This window comes from Coptis chinensis, chromosome 6 (assembly GCF_015680905.1).
Source record: "Coptis chinensis isolate HL-2020 chromosome 6, ASM1568090v1, whole genome shotgun sequence".
In the NCBI taxonomy this organism is placed as follows: domain Eukaryota; kingdom Viridiplantae; phylum Streptophyta; class Magnoliopsida; order Ranunculales; family Ranunculaceae; genus Coptis; species Coptis chinensis.
In genome coordinates, this window is record NC_141461.1 from 31,741,696 (window position 1) to 31,768,480 (window position 26,785).

General features: G+C 39.1%; 1 protein-coding gene and 1 pseudogene across 3 annotated transcripts; one reads left to right on the forward strand and one right to left on the reverse strand.

The window, feature by feature from the left end:
• Window positions 1-214: 214 nt before the first annotated feature.
• On the forward strand, window positions 215-862 carry LOC147492588 (secreted RxLR effector protein 161 pseudogene; annotated as a pseudogene).
• A 1,734-nt stretch (window positions 863-2,596) lies between these two features.
• Window positions 2,597-9,865, reverse strand: LOC147492589 (uncharacterized). Of its 3 annotated transcripts, none has more exons than XM_086565928.1 (5): window positions 9,392-9,865; window positions 8,272-8,358; window positions 7,459-7,842; window positions 4,135-4,278; window positions 2,597-3,855 (listed from the first exon to the last, which is right to left on the reverse strand). In XM_086565928.1, exons 1-5 carry the CDS (start codon window positions 9,653-9,655, stop codon window positions 3,751-3,753), a joined length of 984 nt encoding a protein of 327 aa, XP_086422054.1. In that variant the 5' UTR covers window positions 9,656-9,865; the 3' UTR covers window positions 2,597-3,750. The 3 variants fall into 3 exon arrangements, with proteins under 3 accessions (XP_086422054.1, XP_086422053.1, XP_086422052.1); XM_086565927.1 differs by having other exon boundaries at window positions 4,131-4,278; window positions 9,458-9,861; XM_086565926.1 differs by having other exon boundaries at window positions 4,131-4,278; window positions 9,392-9,858.
• Window positions 9,866-26,785: the final 16,920 nt, after the last annotated feature.

Here is a 26,785-nt window from a genome sequence, read left to right on the forward strand (position 1 = left end):
ACAATTGTATCTTTGAGTACTGCGAAGGGAGCATACTTTCTTGGCATTGAAGTCGCCTCCTCTCCAAAAGGCTATATCTTCTCTCCCAATCTAAGTACCCAGTAGACATCATTACTTGTGCTCACCTCACACACGCACAAGGACAATTGAGACTCCACTTGAGCTTAATGCTAGATACACTCCTTCTGACGGCATTCCTCCCCAAAATCCGACCATGTATCGCAATATTGTTGGTAGCTTAGTCTATCTTACCGTCACTCGCCCAAACATTGCATATGTTGTTCACACTGTTAGCCAGTTTGTTGCCTCTCCTAGGACAGTTCATTGGGCTGCAGTTCTTCGTATACTTCAGTATCTTCGAGGCACCATCTATCAGAGTGCTTTTCTCCCGTCGACATCCACCCTCACGCTTCGGGCGTATTTTGACGCTGATTGGGATGGTGATCCTAGTAATCGCAAGTCCACCACCTGCATTTGTGTCTTCTTGGGTGATTCGCTCATTTCATGGAAAAGCAAGAAACAATCAGTTGTTTCCTTGTCTTCTACTAAGGTTGAGTACTGTGCCATGACATCTACTACTATGGAGATAGTTTGGTTACATTGGTTACTTGAGGATATTGGTGTTATTCTTCAGGCACCTTCTCCGATGTATTGTGATAATCGAAGTGCTATCCAGATTGCTCACAACATTGTTTTTCATGAGTGCACAAAGCACATAGAGATTGATTGCCACATCACGCGTCATCACCTTCTGCATGGTACCCTCACATTGCCCTTCATTTCATCTTCTTTGCAGATTGCCGATTTCTTCACAAAGTCTCATCCTATTCCCGTTTCCGTTTTTTGCTTGGCAAACTCTTAATGCTTCTTGGTGCTGCTACTGCATTGTGAGTTTGAAGGGGGGTATTAGAGATATATATGGTATTAGTATAAGGCTACTAGCCATTGTATGTACTGTAGGGGTAGTATAGTCTTTGTCTTATTTTTTCTCTATGTAAACAAGGTCAGTTCAACTGTTACAAACCAATTTTGAATGATAATGTCAGAACCAGGGAATGCTCTTCACTTTCAGTTCTCACACCCAAAAACAAGTTAAAACCCTAAAAAATCAGGACTAAGAATAATTGGGGGTGTCGATCTCCTAATTTCATCTCAATATCTATTGCACTTTCGTTGCTCTTGAAATAGATTTATTGGTGATAGATTTGGTTTGGACACCAGATTTAGAATTTTGGTATTCACAGATATTTCGTAAAAAAACACCAGACTTCAAAAAGAAAATTTGCAGGAAGAAGACATCATTCCATTAGGGCATCACCAATACAGAGCTTTAAAACCCAGGGCCACGTCATCTATTTGGAGGGCGAGAAAAAGTAGGGAAAACTCTATAATGGTGGTTGTTCCAACGGAGAAGATAAATGTCTTCCTTTATAAGTTTATAACTCGGTGATTTAGAGAAAAAGTGAAGTCACGTGCTACTTAAGTAAAGTCATGTGCCGAAGTTTCTCATGATGGCTTGGGCTTCAGGTCCTTCAAAAGATTTGTAAGAATAAAGACAATTATCAGGGGTGGTAAAATTGGAGACCCATTTAGGGGATGCGTTGGAGGCAGTTTTTCTTTAAGGTCCGCTAAATTTTAAGATAAAAGCCCGAATCCAGGCCCCATTGGTGATGCCCTTAGGAGGCCAATAGTGCTGCTTGATTTATCCTTTATTGTTTATGATTAAACTATTTTTCCTTTTATTTATGTAGACTAAAACACTAAAAAGGGCAGTGTCTATTTGAAGTTGACCAATTGGAACAGTGTACTATTTTTTGGACCAATTTATACAATGTACTATCTCAATTTGAGCAATTGACACAACGACTCTAATTCAGGCCAAATTAGACTATCGGAGTGATGACATGTCAAGTGAAAAAAAACCCTAAATTAAAATTGACAAGAAATTCAAGATCACGTCAACATCAATTGAAGTAAGTTTTCATATTTTCATTGTATTCAAATCTTATTTTACCTCTCTTTACAATTTTATATTTTAATTTAGAGTTTTTTTTAATTTAAGATTTTTTTTTTCACCTGACACGTCATCACTTTGGCAATCTAATTTGGCCTGAATTAGAGTCGTCGTTATGTCAATTGTTCAAATCTAATTTAGATAGTATATTGCATAAATTAGTCCAAAAAATAGTACATTGTTCAACTTCGAATGGTACACTGCCCTTTTTAGTGTTTTAGTCATTTATGTATTAATCTTTCAAAAAAAAATTCAATATAACAAAGAAAATGAAAGCCGATAGTATGGTTTGAGTTGTTGGCCCACTAACTTAAACAGCTTATGAGTGGACCAATCAGGCTTTGTTGTCCGTGGACAGGTTTGGAGTTGCATATCCAGTATCCACAAATTCATTCTCGAACTACCCGGTTATTGCATAGCCGGACTCAATAAAAAAGGCTCTACATTACAACACATAAAACTTGTAAGTGAACCAGCCACTCGGCCTAAACCACCCCCAAACTCTGTAATAGTGTCTAGCCTGCCGATACAATCAAGTATTTTGAAAATATTCAAAAAAGAAATAGCAACGGGAGAATAATAAGAGGAAGGAAAAAAGAAATCTATTTGAATCAATAAGTAAGGATTCAGAAAGGGTAGCACTAGCTATGTGAAAGCGCAGGTCAACCTATACATTGAGATAAGTGCGCAGAATGTATATCTATGGGGGAGATCCACAGATATACCTGCGCCATCAATTTTCTGGATAAAACTCATGCTTGATAACAACGCTGTCTAATTTCCACTTACAAGTATCTACAAATACAGCTCCCAACCAATCCAACATCAACTTGTCATCCTCTGGTTCCAGAACCAATCGTACCTGGCTAATGCCCCTGCTTCTCTATCCCATCCCACTTCCAGCTGTTGATGTATTAACTATGCTCTGCGGTTATTAATCAAAGATAGATCATGCCAATCTAATTAACCAGAGACACAAATCAATCTACATCCATTGCTGTTGAGCATGTTGCTGTTTTTAGCTCATCAGAACTCTCAGGCTTAACCCCAGGTAATTGTTTATTTTCACCCGCACCCACCTTTTGTGAATGATTCAGACTCTCCACAGGAGTTGTCTGATTTTCAGTAAGCACCTCAGGATTTGAAAATTCCGTTTGGCCAGGGCCAAACTCATTGGGAACATTTGCAGCACCAACATCTTTCATCTCTACATCAGATTTAGGACCTTCCTTGGATGCTACGATAGCATTTGGGCTCTTACCTTCGTCCACCCCAGATAAAGCAGTAGAAGAAGACGACACTGGCATCACTTGTTGAGACATACAATTAGATGATGAGGTGCTAAGAGGACCTGAACTTGCCACCAACTGAGGTCTTGTGGGAATCCCATGATCTTGCTGACCGCTGCCAGGTTGCTGGATACTTGGCCTCGGGCTACAATATAGTGCTGACGATAGGGCCTGACCAGGTCGAATGTAGTGTACATTAGGACGAGAACCTGCAAGGCTAGTAGCGCCTGGCAATGACGTTTTGATCAGGGAACCTGATCCAGGTCTTATATGGAGAGCACTTTTTGATTGTGCAGCTTTAAGCAGTGAAGCTGCAGCTGAAGGAGGGGCAATGCGAGCACCAGACGCAAGTGCGGTTAACTGTATCATAGGATTTGGAGCCAAAGAGGACTTCAGTTGGTGGTCCTTTCCTGACATTTATTTTAGGTTTCAGTGTTGTGTTTGATGTTACTTTATTATGAGGAGCTTGTTGTATCTGAGATCCAGGTGAAATATCTTCAGGAACAGAAGGAACTGAAGCTGAACTTGATGGAATTCCCGGCACTGACGCACCTGCATCATTAGCATGTTGGATGAACTAGAAATCAAAAGACCCTTTTGTTTAGCAAACACCATTATCAGCTTTTTCTGCATTCAACAACGGGGTCTTGGCTGTGTGTGGCAGGAAAAAGTGAAAAACAGTTTGTTTCCCTTATTTTGTCATAAACATATGAAATTTAGAGTGCATCGATATAGATTAATGGGCAGAATCTTGTATATATTTCTTTTGTGTGTGTGTGTGTGGTGGGGATTTGGCTATGGAACAATAGAAAACATTTGTAACATACCTACAGAACATGCAGCCGAAGGCATATTAAGTGCATGTGAAACTGCCTGACGAGTTGCAAGCTGTGCTTCAGTAAGTTGTGGATTTGCTGGATTACCTGCCCCACCTGAATTCAAGCTAGCCTGACGCTTCCTTATGATTGTCCATCTCTACATATCTCACATTAAACAAACAATTATTAGTAGAATTAGAGAGGAAAGAAGAGCATGTCAATTATCAAGTATGTTTTTAAAAGTAATAACGAAAAAGCCCAAATTGAATATCAGGAGACAGCAAATATATCCACCTAAGTAGGATACCAAGATTTCTTTCAAATAGTATAGGCCGGGGAAAAAACAAGGCTAGCCCAATGGCCCAGGCTCCCGCCTGAGCAGGTCTGGGAACATCATATGTAGCACACTTAAACACCCCCCCCCTCCTATTTTTTCTGCATGCAGAGACTGTTTCCGGATTGAACATTGTAGCCAATCATTAAGTATCGCTCTATAGAATAAAATAATGTTCTACTTTTTTTTTATCAGAAATAGCGTTCTACTTCACTATTCATAAAATTGAATATGTAGGACATATCCATAACATGTCAGTTCAATAAACACCCCCCCCTCCCCCGGGGTGGCGAAGGAAGGAGAGAGAGACCTCACTGGTGAATGACAATATTTGTTATCTCACCACTTCCTATAATTAGCTCGTAGAATCATTTGAGACACTAACTTACATGCAATATTAAACCGGATGGATTATGTTTGAAGATGAACTTTCTATAGGTGTTTTCTAATCATGTCATCCAACCACGTGTTACAGAAAGACATGCCATACCAAGCAAAACAAGTTTAAAGTTCAAGTACATGGCTAATAAGGTATTGTATTAGCAATCAAAGACCAAAAGGTTAAGAAATATCAGGTGTCGTTTCAAAGCTTCATTTATTTCCACAAATATTTATTTTGTGTTTCCTCCATCCACATAATTTCCCAGAAACAGACTCTCTCCCAACTTCCCCCCTCAAAACTCATTAGAGATCTTGAGAATGCATTCCCCCACAACCGTAGGGTATAGTAAAAAGACCACTACTCCAACCAAGCTGGCTTTTTGCCAAATCTGGAAGTGATACCTTTCCTCTCCAAACCTCCAGAACCATCAACCAAGCAGAGCTAAGTTGATGAAGACTTCTAACACACAAACCACCTTCCCATTTAGGTAGACACCCTATTCTACCCACCAAGATGGAACCTATGCTTATCCTTCGAATCATCCCAAAGAAAATTCCTAATAACAGTTTCCAACCTATCCTACCACACCCCAAGTTCAGTAAAGGACATATGGTACACAGAGAGACTGGAGGGACAACTCTTAATCAGAATTACACGGTCCAGTCCCCTTTAGAAAGAAGCCGGCCTTTCCATCCAACTATACTTTGGCTAAATTTCACAATAACTGAATTCCTAATGGCTTTGTCATTGTACTCGGCCCCAAGAGAAAGGCCTACGTACCTAGACGGAATGATCCCATTCATACAACCAATAGTAGGAAGACCCTCCGGATTGCCCACACTCCCCACTCCAAAAATCTTGCTCTTAGTCAGGTTCACTTTCAACCCCAAGAAAGCCTCAAAACAACACAGGATACCCCTTAGGTATTGAAGTTGGTCTATAACCTTTTCAAGATAAACCACAGTATAATCCACAAAACTGAATATGGGATTATGGAACACAAGAATCCAATTTTGCCCCACATGAGAACCCTTGAACACTTCCACATTGTTAGCTCTCGCAATCATCTTACCAAAGACCTCCACTACCAAAATAAAGAAGGAATGGAAAACCATGAGTCTCAGAATGCAATCCAGAAACTCCACCTTCAGCATACGAGTCACATTAAAATGTTTCTATCCAAACAAATTTTCGCAAACACTCTTTGTGACTGGCAGTACGACAGTATACCCCCACTCCATAAGACTTCACCACGCAAATCCACATGGCTTTTACACTAAACGAGCACTTCTCAAAAGATTCTATATAAATCAACTCACAACCAGTCCTAGGCATTTGGCATGTTGTTGTTTTCATGAAGTAAAAAATTATCTTCTATGGTCCATTTCCAAATGGAATTCCTCCTTCAGTCTCTTAACAAAACTCTATTTTGCATATTGTTGCATCTTTAAGATCTCAACAAGAGCTTCTCACCAATACCCTTTTTCTCAAACCCTTTGCAGATTGAATGTGACAACATTAATAGAACTCAGATAGGGTCTCTCCCCAGTAAACAACACAATCCACTTTTTTGTAGTCTCAACCCCTCACCAATTTGCCCATCCTTCAATAATGTCAACAACATTTTCAATCAAAAAGCAATGACGGAAGAAAAAGATATTATCCCCTGGATCCATTCAAATATGTGACGGGCTCTGTAAGATTTTCCCTCAACTTCCTGTTGTCTTTAGATTAGATAACCTATGCTCCACTATTATTAATTTGTTATATAGATGAAAAATATTACAGAAGGTAGCCAACGGAGACATTTCTACATTAAAAACAGCTTATTCTCACAATTCTATCCTATCGAAAGTGGTTTTAACAGAAAACGATTCAATTTCTATTTTCCGTGTTAGACATTTTTTTGTGACAATTGACGCTTCCTCCAATCGACCCCACATCCACATGGGTAAAAAATTCATTACAGAAACAGGGATATTTTGATAGCCTACATGAAACAATACATAATTATAGAAAGCTATTATTTGGGTAAATACAATCTTCTCATTACATAGCCTTTTAGTTCTCACTAATGAACCCTTATGAAGGCAATTAGGAAAATCCAACCATCCAATGAGTTGACTCGATAAAAATGACCAAATTTTGTGAATGTGTCACTGCAATACATGATTACTAGGCATACGAAAAACTATGTAAAGAAACATATAACTGAAAAGTGTGAGTTTTCAAACTTCTGTTCATTTTTCATGGTGTTAAAAGCTCCAGAATAGAAGTGCGTTAGCAAGGTGCGTCTGAAACCAAGTAGCAAAGATTGACTCCAGGACTTTAATAAAAGCATGGTCAACATTACTTCACCTTCTAAAACGTAAAAGTCAAGATTAGCTGAGTATTGTGAGGATATTCTCCACCATGAGAGGATCATCCTTACAACAAAACAGTGGCACTATGTTCATCTCCAAGTGGGTATCGCAAACTCATGTAAAGACACTAAGAACAACCACAAATAAATAAACGAAACAGTTATAGGGGGTGGGGGGATTTCCACTTCATTCATCTATTTACGTGCAGAAAAAATGTGGTCAAGTGAAGAAATATGTTCTCTAGAGTGAGCCAAGAACCTGAGATAACTGTGAAGCAGTTCTATCACCCTTGAAGTCTCCTTTTAAAATGTTTGCCCAATTCCTTTCCCCACATTTCTGCACTGCAGCAATCAGTTCCAAATCCTCCTCCTCTGTCCATGGTTTCCTTTTCCTTCGTGCGGGCAAGCAACCAGCAGCTGATCCATTTCCTTCTAAGCTTTCTATTGATGTTGATGTAGGCACTGACTGTCTCTGAACAGAAACTGGAATAGTGATGTTTTTCCCTTGTGTAGAGGCTGGCTCTGGATTGTCTGAAACAGCTCCACATGCTTGACCATTTGGTATATTTATGGTCAATGGAGCTTCTACAATTGCACGGTTTAGCGGACTAGAGTCACTAGGCAAATCAGAACCAAGGAGCACCTTTAACAAAAAAAAAACAACCGTTCCAAATAAGATTCAAAGATATCAGCATAATGGCATGTACAAATGTTCATGATGTGTAGTATAATTTAAAATGAACTATCCACTTAAAGATGATAATGCTCATTGGTAGTATTTATGAAATAAAAGATGATAACGCTCTGTAAACACATATAAATATTAATACAGCTACAATTCGTAGCCCTCGTAGCCTATTGAGAGGGTGGGTGGTGGGGTGGAGGCAAAGCCTAACAACCTCCACATCCCTCATGTGATCTTAACATGCAATTAACTGATCAAGCTTACAGAATCAGAGGGAGCCTCTTACTTCAGTGAATATGCATTAGATGGGTCCACATCTCAAAAGAAAGGATAATAGCAAGCTAAACTGTTTTTGCAAAAACTAGGAATCAAGTTGTCTTTTTTTACCTTTACACATGCTGCAGCTTCCACCAAGGCTTCACCACTAACAGGAGGAAAGGCTTCCAGTTCAGATTCTAAATCGCTATCATCCTCCTGTACAGATAAAAACACCACAAAATGAAACAAGTTTATCTGTAAACAGATAAAAACACCACAAATGAAACAAGTTCATCATCTAGCAGAAGGAGCTTGCATGTACTGCATATAGGACATGAATTTTTTTAACCAGGCCGTTCAAGCATACTAGTGCTATTCAAATGTCTTGTTTACCATAAAAAAACAAGGCCAGGGGTTGATCTCAAACAATGACTATAGTTCTCACTATTAACTATAGTTGCAACTAACCTAAAGACACACTTGTTATAAAAAAACCAAGATTTTCTTAACTAAAATTTCTAATCCACAAGCTCCAATTCCAAATCAACAAAATAAAACAAGCTCAATTCCAAATACGTTTTTTTTTTCTCCGGTTTTTTTTTTTTTTTTTCTCTCTCTCTCTCTCTCTCCGGTCTCTAAACTCAATCTCTCCACTCTCTTTAAAAATTCAAAACAGCATTTTTTTTTTACGATAATTTTCCAAAAATGTTCAATGAACACTATGTAGTGTATTTTGACCGAACACTATACCATTTGTATTATGATTTTTTAGAACCCAGTCAATACTTGATGACAACTTAATATATAAAAATAAAAAAATGTCATTCCATGTTTTGCATTTTAACTATATCAAGTTAAAAAAATAAAAGATTGAAAAACAATGATATTGGATTTCTTTAGTAGTCAAATAACTATGGACAATGTCAACGCCGCTATAGCATATTGATAAAAAAATTTGTAATGTTGATTGTCTTCTTCACTACATATAAACATAAAAAATTAAGACATCTCGAAAGTAATTTTAATCCTCGTTTCAGACCTATTTATTTTACCTCCACCGAAAGACTGGGTGTTTAAAAATCGGTGATCCCGAGAGTAGTGATGATTTGAGGACGTCCATGAAGAAGAAGAATTTAACTGCCCAGCTATAGTTGCAACTAACCTAAAGACACACTTGTTAATCACTACTTAACTAAAATGTCTAATCCACAATAAAATCAACAAAACAAATAAACTAAACTAAACTCACTAAAAGTTCAGCAGCATTATCGACATTTTCCAACAACGTATCACGATACGCCAAGTGTCTCCATACCATTTGATATTCTCTAGCATTAGTAATCCCAGTCAACGTTTTCTTAACTATTTCATTCCAGTCAATTTTCTTATCAGTTAAAAATTTTGATATTTCTTGAAGCAAAGTAATTATCGTCGCCGCTGAATATTTTGGTAAGAGTAATGAGATGTCTTCTTCACTGATGCTAATTTTATTCTTTTTCCTCGTTTCAGCCATTTATTTTACGACTGGGTGTAGGTGATCAGAGTAGTGATGATTTGAGGACGTTGAAGAAGAAGAAGTGTCCCTCTTGTGTTTGGACTTTGGAGAGAGAGAGATTTTCTTCCTTTTTTTTATACTGTTGTTGACGGTTTAAACCTTGGGGAAATTTTAAATTACTGTTTTTGATGCGTGCTTTTAGGAAGGGTTTTAAGGGGATTCTATACTTAAGAGCTGGAAGACTGGTGATGGTATCTTTAGGGTTTGATCTAGTGTCGTTTTGCACAGTAAAAGTGTACTACTAGCAAATGTTCAATTGCCACGTGTACAACAAAATATGTATTCCTAGGCGAAGTGGTCAACTGTGTAAGACTTCTCTGCCGAGAACTCCTAACCCACAAACATTAATTGAAGCTGGGAAATTATTCAATTTCAAATTGTATAAATAACACTTTATTGGCATAGTATACAATGTACTATACATGTTTTTGCACTTTGGATACTATACAATTTTCTAGGCACTAAACTACATTGTACTATCAAAAAATTATCACTTTGCGACTTGGAAGTATTTTCGGTCAATTTTTTGTTTGATGGCCACCGCCTATATGCCACGGTCCGCCATCTAGACATGTGGCATTTTTGAAATACACGTGACCTGGTACCTCAATTTGAAAACTTGAAACACCAACTCTCAATTGCAAGTTTAACCTTCTTCCTCAATTTGAAAACCCTAACTCTCAATTTGAAAATCATAACTCTCAATTTGAAACCCTAACTCTCAATTTGAATAGTTCAAAATGTCGTCCACCTCTATCAATTCGAATCATTCATGCTTTTGTGGAGAGCCATCTCCTTTGGTAATGTCAAAGACTGTTGGAAATTTGGGAAGAAGATTTTTTTGTTGTACAAATTACAAAACTCACGATTGTGGCTACTTTGATTGGGAGGACAAAGTTCCAAAATCAACAAAGCAAAGGTTCATTGATTTGTACAAAGAGATTGACGAATTGAAAGAAAGTTTGGAGGAAGCTAACATGAAAAAGGTGGAGTTGCAAGGAAAATTGAATGTAATTGTTCACTCTGAGAAGAAGAAGAGAACAGAGTTAAAGAAAAAGGTGACAGCTTTGGAATGCTAGAATTATAAGATGAAGAAAACTTGTTTGATTTTGGTCATTGTATTCATGCTTTACAAGTATTTGTTTGGTTAATAAGTGAAGTGCATTGTGTTTTTGTAATGTTCTGTAACATGGTTTTTGTAATGTAATGAGTTGAATGAAATGGAATGAAATTATAGAGTTCTCTGGTTTCTGTGTTTCTGTAATGTTCTGTAACATGGTTTTTGTAATGTAATGAGTTGAATAAAAATGAAAATGGAATGAAGTTGTAGAGTTATCTGGTTTCTGTGTTTCTGTAATGTTCTGTAACATGGTTTTTATAATGTAATGAGTTGAATGAAAATGAAAATGGAATGAAATTGTAGAGTTCTCTAGTTTCTGTGTTTCTGTCACTGTATCTCTATTAGTATAGTATACCATAATTAACATGGACCTTTAAATTAGACCAACCTTTTTCCTACCATGAAATGCCCTTGATAAAGAATTAAAATCAATTATTCAATGCCTTTAAGAAGGACTACTTAGTCATTTCATAATTTAGTACCATCTATACCCTTAAGATTACATACTAATTTAAGGATGTATGTGTAAATTCAGGTCGGAAATCAACTATACGCCACAATTTAATTGTTCGCGACTTACCCTTCAAATTAATGTCGAATTTATTATCATTTATATCAATTTAAATCGTTGGGAAACCGGGCGTCTCTTCTTCTCTCAAATCTCCCCTCATTACCTCTCTTAAAAAAGCTAAAAGCCAAAAGCCAAAAAACAAAAACAAAAACATATATCCCTAATTGTATCTCTACTGTCGATTCAATGACCAGATCTGGGAATTTCTCCATATCAATGACTTTTCAATTTGATGTTTACAGATCTGGTTACATATATAGCAAATACACCTCATTTTCCTTTCCCCTTGTTTTGTTCCCTCTTTTGTTGTAGTGGATGTACTTGATTCCTCTTGGTTTGATAGTGTGATGAACGGCTTCACCCAAGCTATGACCTTGCCCGAGGAACAGGCTCCTCTTGGTTTGATAGTGATGAACGGCTTCACCCAAACTCCCAAACTCGGCAATCCACAACTCCCAAACTCGGGGGTTTCTCACTGTAAGAAGAAGATGAAAGGTTAGTCGCTATTTTCTTTCCTCGACATTTAAAAATTGTAAGTTGTGGCTACGATTGGCTATCCTCTTAGTGGATCATGAAACTGGTGCACTTAACTCGGAATGGGATGTTGAGATATACAGTATTGTCCCACTTCGAACATTTAAAGCCTCACATGTAGTATATAGTTATATAAGTATATAGTTATATACAGTTTTTGTTTTTGTTTTTGTTTTTGTTGTTTTTTTCTTTTCAAATAATGCTCATGTACGGATAAAATAACCATAAAGAAAAACAAGAAAAAAATAAAAAGAACAAAGAAGATGAAAGAAATCAGACAATGAATCTTTTATTTCAAATTTCAAGGTTTTTGAAAGAGAGTGAGATAAATCACTCTTGAAGGGGAAGCACTTGACTTCTGCTCGAGATCATTTGGTGGAAGGTTCCTTGCATTTAGAAGAAAGCTTTTGTCTTTGTAGTGGAGTAAAATTGTTATTCTTCATCGATTGAAAGATTGGAAATTATGTTGCAAAGGAAACCTTAAAAAATCGGTAACTTCCTTGATCGAGAGAACATTGTCAAGCCTTATAATGAAGTTCATTTGGCGGTTTGGCTATGATGATTTACTAGCAATTTTCTGCAATTTTAGAACTGTTTCTGAGATAAAGTGTTAATGTACAACACGTATTATACAAAGTCAGAAATCATAAGCCCTGCCCATCCCACTTCCGTATATCGAGTTACAAACGAGATTAGTGTTGAGTAAATTACTGAATCACTATCTCATGAGATGGGTTATTTTTTTTTTTTTGATTATTTCCTTAGTGTGTTTTACTTACCCATATGATCACCCCTCAATTGGGTACAAACTGCCCGGATCATATCCGTGTCTCTCGGTCAAACGCGATCGGAGTTCTAAAGGACACTCAGATTGGTCACATCTTTTGTTAAATCTTCTTTTGATAATAGTTAAAGGTTTATCATTTTTTTTTCCTTCTCCGATCAGTTAGGCATTTTTTTTTTTTTTTCCTAAAATGAGTGTTCTTGCTTTATAGGATCGAAGTTGTACTGGAACTTAAGGATTTCTATCACGATTGCATAGGTTTGTACCTTCGTATTTTTCCTTCTTTTCTTACGATAGTATTCTGCATGTGGGATCAGTTCTTGCTTCCTATGTTCATGGACAGGCTACCAAAGGCAACGTTATATTCCCCTTGGTCCTCGATACGGAAAATGCCTGCCCCATAGGACTCATGCAAAAACTCAAAATAAGTGTAGACATACATATTATCTACCCAATAGCACCATGGGTCTTGTATTTCAGCGGGCATAAAAAGTCCAAGAACAAATGCTAGCAAGAACCTGGTAATTTCCATTGGTTCATCATCAATGTTGATGGAGAACACTTGTTCTCCATCTGGTCTCTCAAAGAAAATGCAGTTATCGTAAAAATAAGATGCTAGTGTTGGAGAATAAAGTGCATTGGGTCTTACCATAAAAGCGGTTCCCACCCAACGTATGTGATCGCCTCATGAAACCAAGCACCATAAGTAGTGCTTTGGAACAAATCTTTGAAAGACTGTTCCGGTATCAATGTAGGAGATGTCATCTCAAAATTACGCTCTGGAATAGCTTCGAATGACCCGGGAACAACCTGCAGAAAACTGAAAATTTTCTGGTCCACGGAAGTCGGTGAAGCGACTTGAAGGCTCCGATGATGATTTTGAATTCCAGTGTTTGAGCTGAAGTCGCTTTTGCCTTGAAGCGAAGCGCTCGAGGTGTCTTGAAGATCGAAAAATGAGACAAAACGTGGGAAACGTGGGAGTGAAAGGTGAGTGATGGAAGTTAGGTGTAGTGTGGGTTGTGAGTGTAGATTGAATGAAGTTTATATAGGTTTTAAGTTGCTAAAACGGATCGGGAAGTTGCCAAAAAGTTTTTACGACAGTTTCCGGAAATACTAACCAATATTTATTCATAGATATGCCTATATCGGCAATATTCTCACCCTAATTCCGAAATAGCTTCTAGAAATGAGGGTCTGGAATAGATAACACCACCCCCAAACAATTTGGGAAGGTGGGATCAATATTAAACAATCACGCACAATAAAAATAACGACATTATATTAAAATTGGCATTAAATGCCCTTTTACTACAAAATCCAAATTACGGAATTAAACCTTACATTAAAATAACTACAATAATAAAACTACAAATAAAAAACATCAAACTATACTATCCCTAACCACTTCGGTCGGTAGCGGGAGGGCACACTTCGAGAGATGGATCCCGAGCTCCGATGGCGGCACCATTAAATCTTTCGGCGACGACACTCGTGCCTCGATGGTGTGTCCTCAGAAGGAGAATCCCCGTGAGGTGGGAATCGTGCAAGCATGTCGACCCGGAACTGGCGCTGAGCTTCTAGCTCAGTCCTCATCTGTTCCCACCGCTCGTCCTCCTGCTGGGATCGGATCTCAAAGTTATGATGGATAGTAGCCTGTCGAGTCCGGAGGTCTTCGCAGATAGTGTTGAGTGAACGCATGCCACGATGAATTACGGCCATGCGTTCTGCATCTGACCAACACCTCTCCAAGGCATCAGCATCAAAACAAGTCAAGTCCTCCTCATCCTCCGAGGCATTCTCATTTCCACCGTCCTCCTCATCCTCTTCCCTATCCTCAGGCAACCTCCAAACTCGTTGGACACCATCCTTATAGATACGAGGATTTCGGTGCAGGGTGAGGTAAATCCTATCAGACGCAGGAGCTGCTCTCAACTTCAGCATGATCTTGGTTATCAACACAGGGAGAGGTGCAACAGACTTCCCTACTCCCCTAATCATGTTAAGCATAAACCCCTACATGGCATCCAGATGGATTCTAGGCGGAATGCCTAGAATCTCAACCAACAACGCAGCAGTTATTTCCTTCCTCCTCTTCGCCACCATAACAAAAATTCTACTCCCCTCCAACTCCCTCGTGTTGTAGAACCGTCGGACTAAGTCTTCGTGGTAAAAGGCTTCGGTCGAGTATCACAAGCTATTCCAGTCTCTACTAATCATTTCGTCACCGTAAAATGGCGCGAAGTGGTCGCCAGTAAATGCTTGCTCCGGCAAAATTCGACGTTGTTGAGCCATTGGAGTGTTTGGAATGTAGTGGGGGTTTAAATGGGATGTGGGGTTGGAATTTAAGTCAACCGAATGAAACAAACAGTGGTGGTGGCGCGACAGCTTGAATTTTGTAAATTTCGGTGGTTTTTGGTGATGTAAGTTGGTGGATTTGGTGGTTGTTTGGTTTTAGAGAAGATTTGAAGTGGATTTTTTATGGTTGGCGTGGGTTAGTTTAGGTTTCTTTTTAATTTATTTTTTTATTTTTTTATTTTTAAGTTTTGAAGCTTTGGTGGTCGTTAATGGCGGTTTGGAAGTGAAGAACGTGACTGTTGGTGCAAAGGTAAGGGGCGCAGGTGCGCTGCCGGTGCGCGCGGGTTGGGCCCAAGCCCAATTTGAAATTTTCGAAATTTTCGATTTTTCGCGCAACTTCAAACTAAAATTGCCGCTTCGTTACCAGTCCGATTTTTGCGAATGAGATATGGAAATGATCAGGAGAGAATTTCCAATCCAATGATCCATAAAACACTCTATTCGGACCGTGGATGACATATAAGATAGTGGAAAACACCTCGAAGTGCGTGCATGACATACGTTCTGCGAACGAATGAACTATAAATTCATAGAATATGTCAACCCGAATCGAATTACAATTAAATGGCCTAAACAACTCTAATGGGACATAAAACATTCTAGGACGGAAACACGAATACCCCACCCCCAAACAAATTTTTTACAACAAAGTTTAGAAAATTTGTTTTTAAATGGTCTTTTAAAGTCGATTCGAGACTTCCTAGATTACTATGTTTATTCTTTAATATATATATATATATATATATATATATATATATATATATATATATATATATATATATATATATATATATATATATATATATTTATATATTTTTTTTTTTTTAAAATCTTGATTAATATATTTAAAAACAATAAGCAATAAGGACATAATTCACCCCAGTAGTGAAACATGACTCAAAAACCGAGAAAACATGCATGAATTTAAAACGTGAATTATGTTAAACGAGGACTTAGGATCCGGTACTTACAGCCACACACTCCATAGAGAGGGCCCGGTTACCTTAATGGTGCACTCACCAATATTTGGAAATGAAAGGAATGCACCAAACACAAAAAAAAATGAGTCATTTATAGTCAGATACTCGAGACTTTATCTAAACATATGTATGAACATGCAGTTTATCATATATCAACAACCAAAATAGTTGTGGATCATTCCATAAATAAATATCACAGAAAACATATCCAAACACAATCAAGCACCAAGATTTCCTATGACGCAACCTAGTGAACTGAAAGCGAAGTCGATTAACCCTATAACGTAACCTAGCATGCACCTTCTTTTTCATTTTTGAACGAGAGGGTGTTCTAGTGAATAAGTGTGGAAAAATGAATGGTTGTGGAAGATATGGTGGATATGGATAAGTTGTAGAAGGAAAGCATGTAAACAATGAGGATGTGGGTTTAGCACAAAACTCATTCATGGTGTAGGTAGGGACTGTCTCAAGTATGAAAATGAAGGTGTCAAATGTTTTGTTCTTCTGAAGTATTTGTTTACTAGGTGGATTTAAAAAATTATGAAGCACAGAGGAAACAAAAGGATCGAGTGCAAACTCGAGATTCCTTTGAAGGGGTGGGTGGAGGGGAGTCGAGGTGGATGTTGTGCAAAGTAGTTCTTGATAGGGTGAATCATCACCTGCTCTAAGAAACTCCTTGAATTTCTCATCTAGATTGGTCATATCCACATTACTATGGTAGTCCACTATATCTTTGAGAAAGTCATCTATCTCGTCCTCATCCATAATATGTGTATCAACTAGTGTAGGGATGAAAATGTTGGAGTCTGAACTTCCAAAGGAAAGAAATTTGGGCATATGATTATCAGGGAACGTGTTGTTGAAATAATCTCGAGCGAAGCTCTCGATCATGCAAACCTCTCCATCCATAGACGAATCGGGTAAATGTGTCTTTGTTTTAAAAACATTGACTTCAACAGCAAGATGGCCAAAAGACATGGACATTGAACTATCGCGGCAATGTATGCGCTCCCTTGAATTGGTATTTCGAGAGGTCAGTAGTTAGTTTTGTATTAATGGTGGCTATTAGTGAGCGATTGTCACACTAAGGGTATTTTCGTCTTTTAACAAAAAAAAGATGGAAAAAGAAAAAACAAGAGAGAGTGAGAGCGGGAAGCCTAGAACACCAAATAGGATTCCAAATAATAATGATGATGAGGAAGCGGACAGACTACAAACTAAGTTTGAGAGGGTTAATGGGAAAGGCTCGATGGAGAGGATATTGCAACGTAGATTAAGAAAGATACACAATGATCTTTTAGTACAGCAAGAGGAGGAGGATGAAGCAATCAAACCGATAGATACTAACAAGTCGGGGTAAGAGTACGTAACCACGGAACCTTAATGGTCGACCGAATAACTCAAAGAAAAGTGGAGGCACAAAACCTAAAGTCAAGAGCCGGAAATTTAGGATCTGACAAAGAGACTGCGGGAAATAATGATATCGCAAAAGGAGTTGGAACAATCCACGATACAGGAACTGCACAACAGAGATGAGAAAGACGAAGTGCTGATGGAGATAAGATGAATAAGACAGAAAAGGAAGAACCAAAACTTGTGGAGGGGAAGATCATGGAGGCAGAAAATAAAGCAACAAAAATATCGGATCTGAAGGAAAACAATGCAGCTCTGACAGGAAGGAAAACTTTCGCAGAAGCATTAAAAACAAGCTCTTGGTCTGACATGATAGGAAGAGAGGCAGTTGGGAAAGAGAACCTGAGATACATACCACCAACAATGGTTAATGGGAAACCAGTGATACACGCCAAATCCTCTCGGTTCTACGCGTATGCATAAGAAATATGAGGATCTTGTGGTTGGCTACTTCATTGGAAGGAGACACGGATATGGGTACGTTAAAGAGGTTGTGAAACGAACGTGGAGAACACAACATGGATTCGATATGAAAACTCATGGAGAGATAATGTACACGCTTTAAGTTTGAGAGTCACGAGGATAGACACAAGGTTCGACATGGGGTCGCTTTCACATTGCAAGCAAGATGTTTGTAATACATCCATGGAAGCCGCTCATTGCATCGGTTGAAGAGATAAAGACACTACCAATATGGGTGGTGATGAAGAGGTTTCCAATGGAACTTTGGGATAAGGAGGGGTTCGGTTTGGTAGGAAGTGCAATAGGAATTCCAATGTTCGGGATAAACTCACGAGAAGATAAGAAACGCACTACTTTACGCGACGATATGCATAGAGATTGATGAGGACCGTAAGTATCCCGGCATCACAAGAGTTGTCAATGAGGCGAGGGCTATTGATGTGGGGTTTGAGTACAACTGGAAACCGCCACGATGCTCAGAGTGCAAAAAATTTGGGCATAACGATAGCAACTGTGTCAAAGTTCAAGCAAAGAGAGTACGAGAACCAATAAAGAAGTATGGCTGAAAAAAGGCAGAGTAGATGAAAATCAGATGGGGATTGGAAAAAGCAACAAAGATACCAAAGAGGATAGCGTCCAAGAAGTGCATAAAGTATCTGATGAAGGGGAGTGGGAAACACCGAATAAGAAACAAACCTGCAGACCAAGACAAGAGGAGTCAAAAATAGAAGAAGGAGATGTAACAGAGAAAAAAAAAAAGATGAGTGCTCAAAATCAGGAGGAAAACCACACAAGGAAACCGAAGGAACTGAACATGGAAAGAGGCAGAGTACGAGGGCGCGAATAAGGAAGGACAAAACAGTTCAAAAAGACGGAGGGAATGAATACGTAACTTCAATACAAAGGAGCAAGCGGAACCACGGCGGGAGGGCAAATCACAGGATCGGAAACTCTCAAATCCAAAGAGAGTAACACATGGTGTCATAACAAAGAAACCTACGAACCGGGAGGGTCGCGATATGGGCCATTAACAACTCAATCTAAACATTAATGGTTAGTGTAGGCTCTTTGGAATATCACGAGGATTGAATAAAGCTTTTAAGCAATATGAAATAAAGGAACTGATTCGAAAAAAATGAGTTAGGCATTTTCGTGTGGTAGTAGAAACAAGGGTGAAATAGAAAAACATTCAAAGGGTGCTTAATGGGTGCTGTCAAGGCTGGAGTTTAGAGCACAATTATGAATACAATGAGAAAGGGCGGATATGGGTTTGCTGGAACCCTCAAAGCTGTACCATGAGTCTTATAACAAAAGATGAGCAGAATATAACTATGGATGTAAAGCTAGCTAATGGAAAGGAAATGATTGTGACAATGGTGTATGGGTTGAATGATAGAGATAAAAGAAGAGAGCTATGGAGTGCAATTATCCAGTTATCATGTACAATTCAAAAACCATGGATTGTATTGGGAGATTTTAACTCAGTATTGAGTACACAAGAGAGAGTAGGAGGGACAGAAACAAAACCTCACCACTACCAGGATTTAATGTAGTGTGTAACAATGGCTGGGGTAGTGGATTTGAAATACAAAGGGAATTTTCTAACGTGGAGTAACAAACAAGAAGCGAGAATGTGGAGGAAACTGGACAGAGTTATGGTTAATGCGGAATGGATAAATGATTATGGTGATACAGAGGCAACGTTTAATAACCCGGGATCAACTTTTGACCATTCATCAATGGTGGTAAAGTCTACCACAAGTAAAGGGCAGTGCAAGAAATCATTCCATTTTTTTAACTACTGGATTGATGAGGAGGGGTTCGATGAGATTGTCAGAGGGGCATGGGCCATACCAGTGGTGGGAAACCTAATGTACACGTTCATGAGGAAGCTCAGGCAGGTAAAGAATGACTTGATCAGTTGGAATAAAGACAAAGGCAGAACTATAACTAGGAAGCAAGATGCTGAGAAAGAACTCGAGGAGATCCAAACATTACTACAGACAAGGCCATTGGACCAACAGCTTATCACAAGAGAAAGAATGACAATGAAAATTTATGTGAAAGCAGCAGTAGAAGAAGAGTCAGAGTGTAAACAGAAATCGAGGGAGCAAGTAGTGACACTGGGAGATAGTAACACAAAATATTTTTTTAATTTAGTAAAGATGAGAAGAATGACAAACAGAATTACATGCCTGAAAGACCAACAAGGGAGGATGCTAGAAGAGATTTCAGAGATCGGGGAAGAGTGTGTCAAGTATTATCAAGAGTTATACAGCCCAGAGCATATGGAGGAAATAGATTTTACAATGATGAATGACATACAAGTGGAACAGCTGGATCAAAACATCCAAGATGAATTGATCAAAGAGATTACACGAGATGAAATCGTAGAGTGTTTATCCAGAATAGACAGCGACAAAGCTCCAGGGAATGATGGGTTCTCATCTTTGTTCTTCAAGGCAACTTGGAGAATTATAGGAGATGATTTTGTCAGTGCAGTAAAGAATTTTTTTAGATCAGGTATGCTTCTGCAAGAGGTGAACTCTACATGCATAACTCTTATCCCAAAGGTACACAAGCCAAACTCTCTTGGTGATTACAGACCCATTGCATGCTGTAACGTTATATACAAGTGCATTACGAAGATTATGACATGTAGAATGAAAAATTTTATGCCCAAGGTGATATCCCTCAATCAATCTGCTTTTATCTCGGGTAGAAGCATTCATGATAATATCTTGCTGTCACATGAGTTGTTGCACAATTACCACAGGGACAATGGCCCCTCGAGATGTGCAGCAAAAATAGACCTGAGAAAGGCGTATGACTGTATCAGATGGGAGGCAGTTAGATTTGCCTTAACACGCATTGGAGTGCCCTTAGTCTTCGTGAATTGGATACAGAAATGTATAGAAACACCAAGATATAGCATCATGATCAATGGAACACCTTTTGGGTATTTTAAAGGGAAGAGAGGGATTCGACAAGGAGACCCAATGTCACCATACCTGTTTGTTTTGGTCATGGAATTCTTTACCCAGATGCTGAGACAAAGAGTGGAGGAAGGAGACTATAGACTTCATTATAAATGCAGAAATCCTCCTATCACGCACTTATCTTTTGCTGATGATCTCATTGCATTTATGAATGGAGACCTAGACACAGTAAGAACTTTGAAGGATACACTCATGAAATTCAAGAGCTGCTCAGGATTGCAAGTGAATCTAGAGAAGAGTAATATGTTCTATGCGGGAATGGATGCTGCTATATGTACGCAAATGGTGAGCATAATTCAGTTTCAGAAGGGCACTCTACCGGTAAGATATCTGGGGCTACCACTGATAACCACAAAGATTAAAAGCTACTGACTGTATGCCTCTGATAGACAAAGTTCGAAACAAGATACAAGCATGGAAGGGAAGAGCATTGTCCTATGCAGGAAGGCTACAACTATTAAAGGCAGTTCTAAACAATATGAGCATATACTGGATTTCATCATTTGTACTACCACAGCAGACAATTGATGAGATTAATCAAATGTGCCGAAATTTTTTATGGTCAGGACCGGAATGCACGACTTCACATGCCCTTATCAGTTGGGAAGATTTGTGTTTCCCTTATGACGAAGGTGGGCTCGGGATTCGGAACTTAAGAACTGCTAATATAGCAGCCAATCTTAAGCACATATGGAATCTGGTGAGTGGTCGAGCACTCTATGGACACAATGGATTAAAAAAATCTCATCAAGGATAGAAATTTCGGCAGTTGAAAGTACCCAATGATTGTTCATGGGTTTGGCGGAACATTTTCTTGGAATAGGAAGGATGCCAAATTCATTGCACATCATCGATTGGGGATGGAAGGGACACTAAGTTCCGTTAGACCCTTGGCATCCCATGGGTATCTTGAGAGTACTTCCCTATTTCACTTATGATTCAACGTGTAACTTGAACGCATTAGTGGCGAATATGATTGAAGATGGGAGGTGGAATGCACCTTGGCGTGTGAGAGTTCATCCGCCCGACATCATAACATACATGGAAGAAGAAGTCGAGTGGGTAGGGGTGATGACCGAAGTTGTGTGGGCGGCTTCGCGAAAGGAGACTTTAACCTCAAAGATACATTTCAATCGTGGTCGAGAGACAAAAGTTCCAATATCGTGGTATAGCATTGTTTGGTTTCAAAACAAAATACCGAGACACGCGTTTTATTAAGTGGTTAACACTCAAAGAAGGTCTAAAGACGCGTTGGTGAAGTTGAAGGAGTGGAAGAAAGTGCAAGATGATACGCGTGTGTTACGTGGCGGAAAGAAAGAGAGACGAAGAGCATCCGTTTTTCTGAATGCTTGTTCTCCGCAGTTCATATGGCGGATTACACTTCTTGTGCATGCCTTTGGATATAATGTACCAAGTGGAACAACTTGGTGGAAGAAATCTCATGGATTATTCAAACAACAAAAGGCAAAGGATACAAACAGGATGCATTGAAACTCATTTTAATGGGTTCATTTACAATATTTGGCGGGATAGAAATAGAAGAATCTTGAACACACAAGTAAAAAACAAAGACAACAGTGGGTAAGCCGATCGTAAGAGATCTCGGATGCAAGCTACAATCAATTAAAGTGAAAGTGGAGGAAGGGCCGAGAGAAATAGGTTCATGCAAACTGTGGAATATTATGGTGGATGTAAAGCGAAGCTTGTTGAAGACCGCAAGTGGGTGAGTCTTGGAGCGAAGTCCACATTTTAAACACCGACGGTACTCTTCAAGGCAACCATGGAGGTTGGGCAGCATCATCGAGGGGCGAACTTGGGACCGTCATCGCGGCAGCTAATGGGAAAGCGAGCAAAGTCGATAGACTTAATAGAACTAGAGGACCTAGCCCATGGGCTCGAAAGTTAGCAGCTCAAAAGGCTTAAGGAGAATTAACGCACAAACAGACTCAAAACACCGTGGGTCGCGATACTTAAGGAGGAGAGAACAAAGAACCATGGCGGCAAAGCATCCGATGGACGAAAACCGGGGAGTTGATAGGGAGATTAGATGTTTTTTCAGTTTGCCATGTATATAGAGACAAATAGACTAGCCGATGCATTAGCGCCTACTATTCCCATAGTTAGTTACATAGAGATAGTACCCAGTTCTTTTTCCGAGGATGTAAAAAGATTATTTATGAAGATGCCACGGAAAACAAAGATGTAAGAATGTAACCAAGACATATGATTATTTCTAATAAAATAGGGGTAAAGGGACCTCTCAAAACCCCCTTGCCTTTCAAAAAAAAAAAAAAAAAAGCGCATTGGCGGTTGCAAGGAAAGGGCGCCCTAAGATGATCGACACAGTCGTTAGCTTACTTCTCAGATCGAGGATGACAAAATCAGCCGGATAGTAGAAATCCTGAACTTTTACCAAAGACATTTTCGACCACACCCTTAGGATACTTAATAGACCGATCAGCTAATTGCAACGCCATTTTAGTGGGTTGCATCTCGCCTAGACCTATTTGTCTATACAAATAAAATGGGAGTAAGTTAACACTAGCCCCCAAGTCTAATAACGCGTCGTCAGATAAGAATCTCCTAAAGTGCATTGTCAATGGGGCGACTAGGGGTCCTTGTACTTAACGATTCCATTATGTTCAGATAGAGTTGGGAATTGTTCTGTTAAAAAGACGTTTTTTGGTATATTGGTCTTACACCTAGTAGTACACAACTCCTTAAGAAACTTAGCATGGTGTGGTAGCTTTTTAATAGCTTCGAGGAAGGGAAGGTTTATAGTTAGATTCTTGAAAACATCCCTAATCTCCTCATAATTAGTATCCCTAGTTAACATGGCTAATTTTTGTGGAAACGGTGGCTTCTGTCTATATTTAGCATTGGTATCACCTGGATGTTTAACCTTGGCTTTATGTTTCTTAGGTTGTGTTGTAACTGGTACCTCTACAGTGGTAGCCTCTTCAGTTTCTATTTCGGTATCTAGTAAAATAGCAGGTGTAGGGGCTACTGGTGGGGTAACTATAGGCATAGTTACTTTGTTATCAACCACTACCAGAACGGAGAGTGGTGATGGCCTTTAGCTCACCTACATTTTCATATTCATTACTAGTATTATCGGTTACCTCAAAGGTTGTGTTTGTTGTTTTAGGATTAGGTATTGCGTGACCTAGAAACACACCTTTGGGTTGGGCTTTATCTTGGGCCAACTGTTGGCTTAAATTATTAACGGATTGTAGAAGCTGTTGGTTAGATTGAGCCATGGTTTGGAAAAGTTTTTTGGCTCACTTGTATGAAGGTGTCAAGACGATCCGGTTGTGTGGGTGTAGTAGTCACGGGTGGTGTGACTGGAACTATCTCGCGTGAATTATTTATGGGCGGATTTTGATAGTTATTATTTACCGGAACGATACCTCTATTAGCGTTATAATTATTATAATTACCTTGACCTTGTACTTGACCTTGTCGAGGTTGCACTTGGTTGTTGTAATTATTAAAATTACCCCGACCCCGCCCTTGTCGTGGTAGAGCTTGGATAAACCGTAAGGCTGGCCTAACATATTGATTATTGTACCACGGAGGTGTGGCGTGTTGGTTATTTCTCCAACCGGTTTGGGATTTTGTCTCTAAGGGGCATTAGGTTCACTATTAATGGAACAAGCCCTTCATAGGCTATAGGACGCTGGAAGTCGGGATGCTCGTGGGCTCTACCGAAAACTACATGGATTTGAATTTACATTCATGATGGGGATAGGCTTTGTTGAACGTAAATGGCCTCTACCTTTTAGTGAGTGATTTGATTAGAGTTTTAAGCTCGGATCGTGTTTGATTGCAAACATACCGGCGGCCTTTAACGGTATTAGAAGAACTAGCGGAGCGGTGGATATCGCCACTACCCCCAGTTGTTATTTCGCTTTAGTTTGATCCTCTATAAATTTATAAGCCTCCGAGGCTCCTTTAGTTAAGAAACTACCCCATTCATTATGTCAAGGACTTCTTTATGGTGGTGTAGAAGTCCTTTGAAAAGGCACGAACTAACGGTCTTTCGCTAAGTTATGATGTGGACACTCTATAAGGAGATCGGTGAAACGATTCCAAGCCTCAAAATGATTCATGAGGATTTTGTCGAAAGAAATGAATCTTGGAAAGCATCTCATCCGTCTTTAGGGGTGGGTAAAAATGTTCCATAAATAGCTGAACAAGTTTAGCCCACGAGTCCACAGAATTAGGCGTTTGGGCAGTTAACCAAGACGCCGCCTTATCAACTAAGGTTAAAGGGAATACCCTTAGTTTAATTTGTTCCGCACCAACCGTAGGATGGTGGAATGTTGTAAGGACTTGTTCAATCCTACGCATGTGTTGATAAGGTTTTTCATGGTCTAAACCATGAAAAACGGGTAACAAATTAAAAATATTTGGGGATTCGAAATCCCCAATCGGATCCGCTAGAACGATGCAAGATTTGGGGCTATCGCCAAGGCTTTATAAAAGTCCGAGAGAGAGTCTCTCCTTTGTCGGGCATTGTGTCGTCGTAGAGTATGTGGAGTAGTAGCTAGAGGTGCAATGAGTGGTATACTAGATAGGCGTGCTTGTTGATGTTGCTGTGTAATTATGCTCGGTGTTTTTGTTCGACCAGATCTTAATCTCATACAAGGCTAAGACCAAACTTAGCTAATTACGTCAACACTCCAAACAATCCTGATATACTAGTATAAACCTCTAACAGGAGATGCGAGGTGGAAGAAAGGAATACCTGATTGCAAGGCCCTTGCTTCGCTTTATGAATAGCGTCTTGTTTATGCGTGTTCAGTGTATATAACTAGTTAGAACACTGAAAAACTTGAAAAATCAAAGTTCGAATCAAACCTGTGGAAATCCGGCAAAATTCAGCTCGAGGTGCTGGTGCTCACTTTGAAGCGGTCGGCCAAGATCCAAGAACTTGAGCGCAGGTGTGCTCCTTTTGAGCGCGGGTGCGCTCCGTGCAAATTTTTCTCGGAAGTTTTCAATGCTGAAACGGACAACCACAGTATGAATCAAACAAGGGTGGGTGGGTTTAATGGGACTTAAAAATGACTAATTATACTATGAAACCAATGCTAAAGTGAAACTAAGATGGCAGCGGCGCCATTTGATAAAACATAAAAATGATAGTTTACCTACGAAATGAACGATGAAACTCAAAACGTAAGTAAACTAAAACTATTTTATGTGCCTAAGATTTATCAAAGATTTCTACTCTCAATCCTATGAGATATAGTGGAGTAGATGATTCGTTCCACTCCTAGTTCTTCCGCATGCTGTGTTTTCTAGTCTAATTACTCTACTCTAAGTCTAATGAGAGAATTAGGAAATGACAACTAAACTACGATACAACTACCCACAAGATGAAACTAGTCGACTATTAGAATAACTATGGGAATGCTACGTCGATTCTATGATAAGGAGTTGAGGGGGATTGATTCCACCTTAACTCGACTTAAACCTACTAACGACGAATCGTTGTAATCCGAATTGAACTTCTCCGCAGAACAATCTGGTTACTCCTAATCCTTAATTACACATGGCATTTCTACCAATTCATAACTAGCATGTGAACGATTACACCCATTCTCATGGTGAACTAATCATTTCTAGAGTGTAAAGGAAATTATGACGACTCTACGGTAATCGGGATCAAGCTTTCATCAAGGCTTCTCAACCCCCTCAAATGGAGGTTAAGCCGAGAATCATCACGCTATCATTCCCAATGGAATTCAAACATGACATGATATAAAGATTTGAACTTTACTTGTTTAAACTCAATTCAAAACTACTTATGCAATAATTGAATTAAACTAATACTGACAAATAATTGAATCTACGAATTGAAACTA

What these genes read in the sequence shown, in the direction of transcription:
- LOC147492589 (XM_086565926.1), bottom strand. Translation starts at nt 9,655, where the DNA reads ATGGCTGAAACGAGGAAAAAGAATAAAATTAGCATCAGTGAAGAAGAC. An exon ending in AAGCTGCAGCATGTGTAAAG is followed by an intron (nt 7,843 to 8,271) that starts GTAAAAAAAGAC and finishes TTTTTGTTAAAG; the next exon opens with GTGCTCCTTGGTTCTGATTT. An exon ending in TTCGGCTGCATGTTCTGTAG is followed by an intron (nt 3,856 to 4,130) that starts GTATGTTACAAA and finishes CTAATGATGCAG; the next exon opens with GTGCGTCAGTGCCGGGAATT.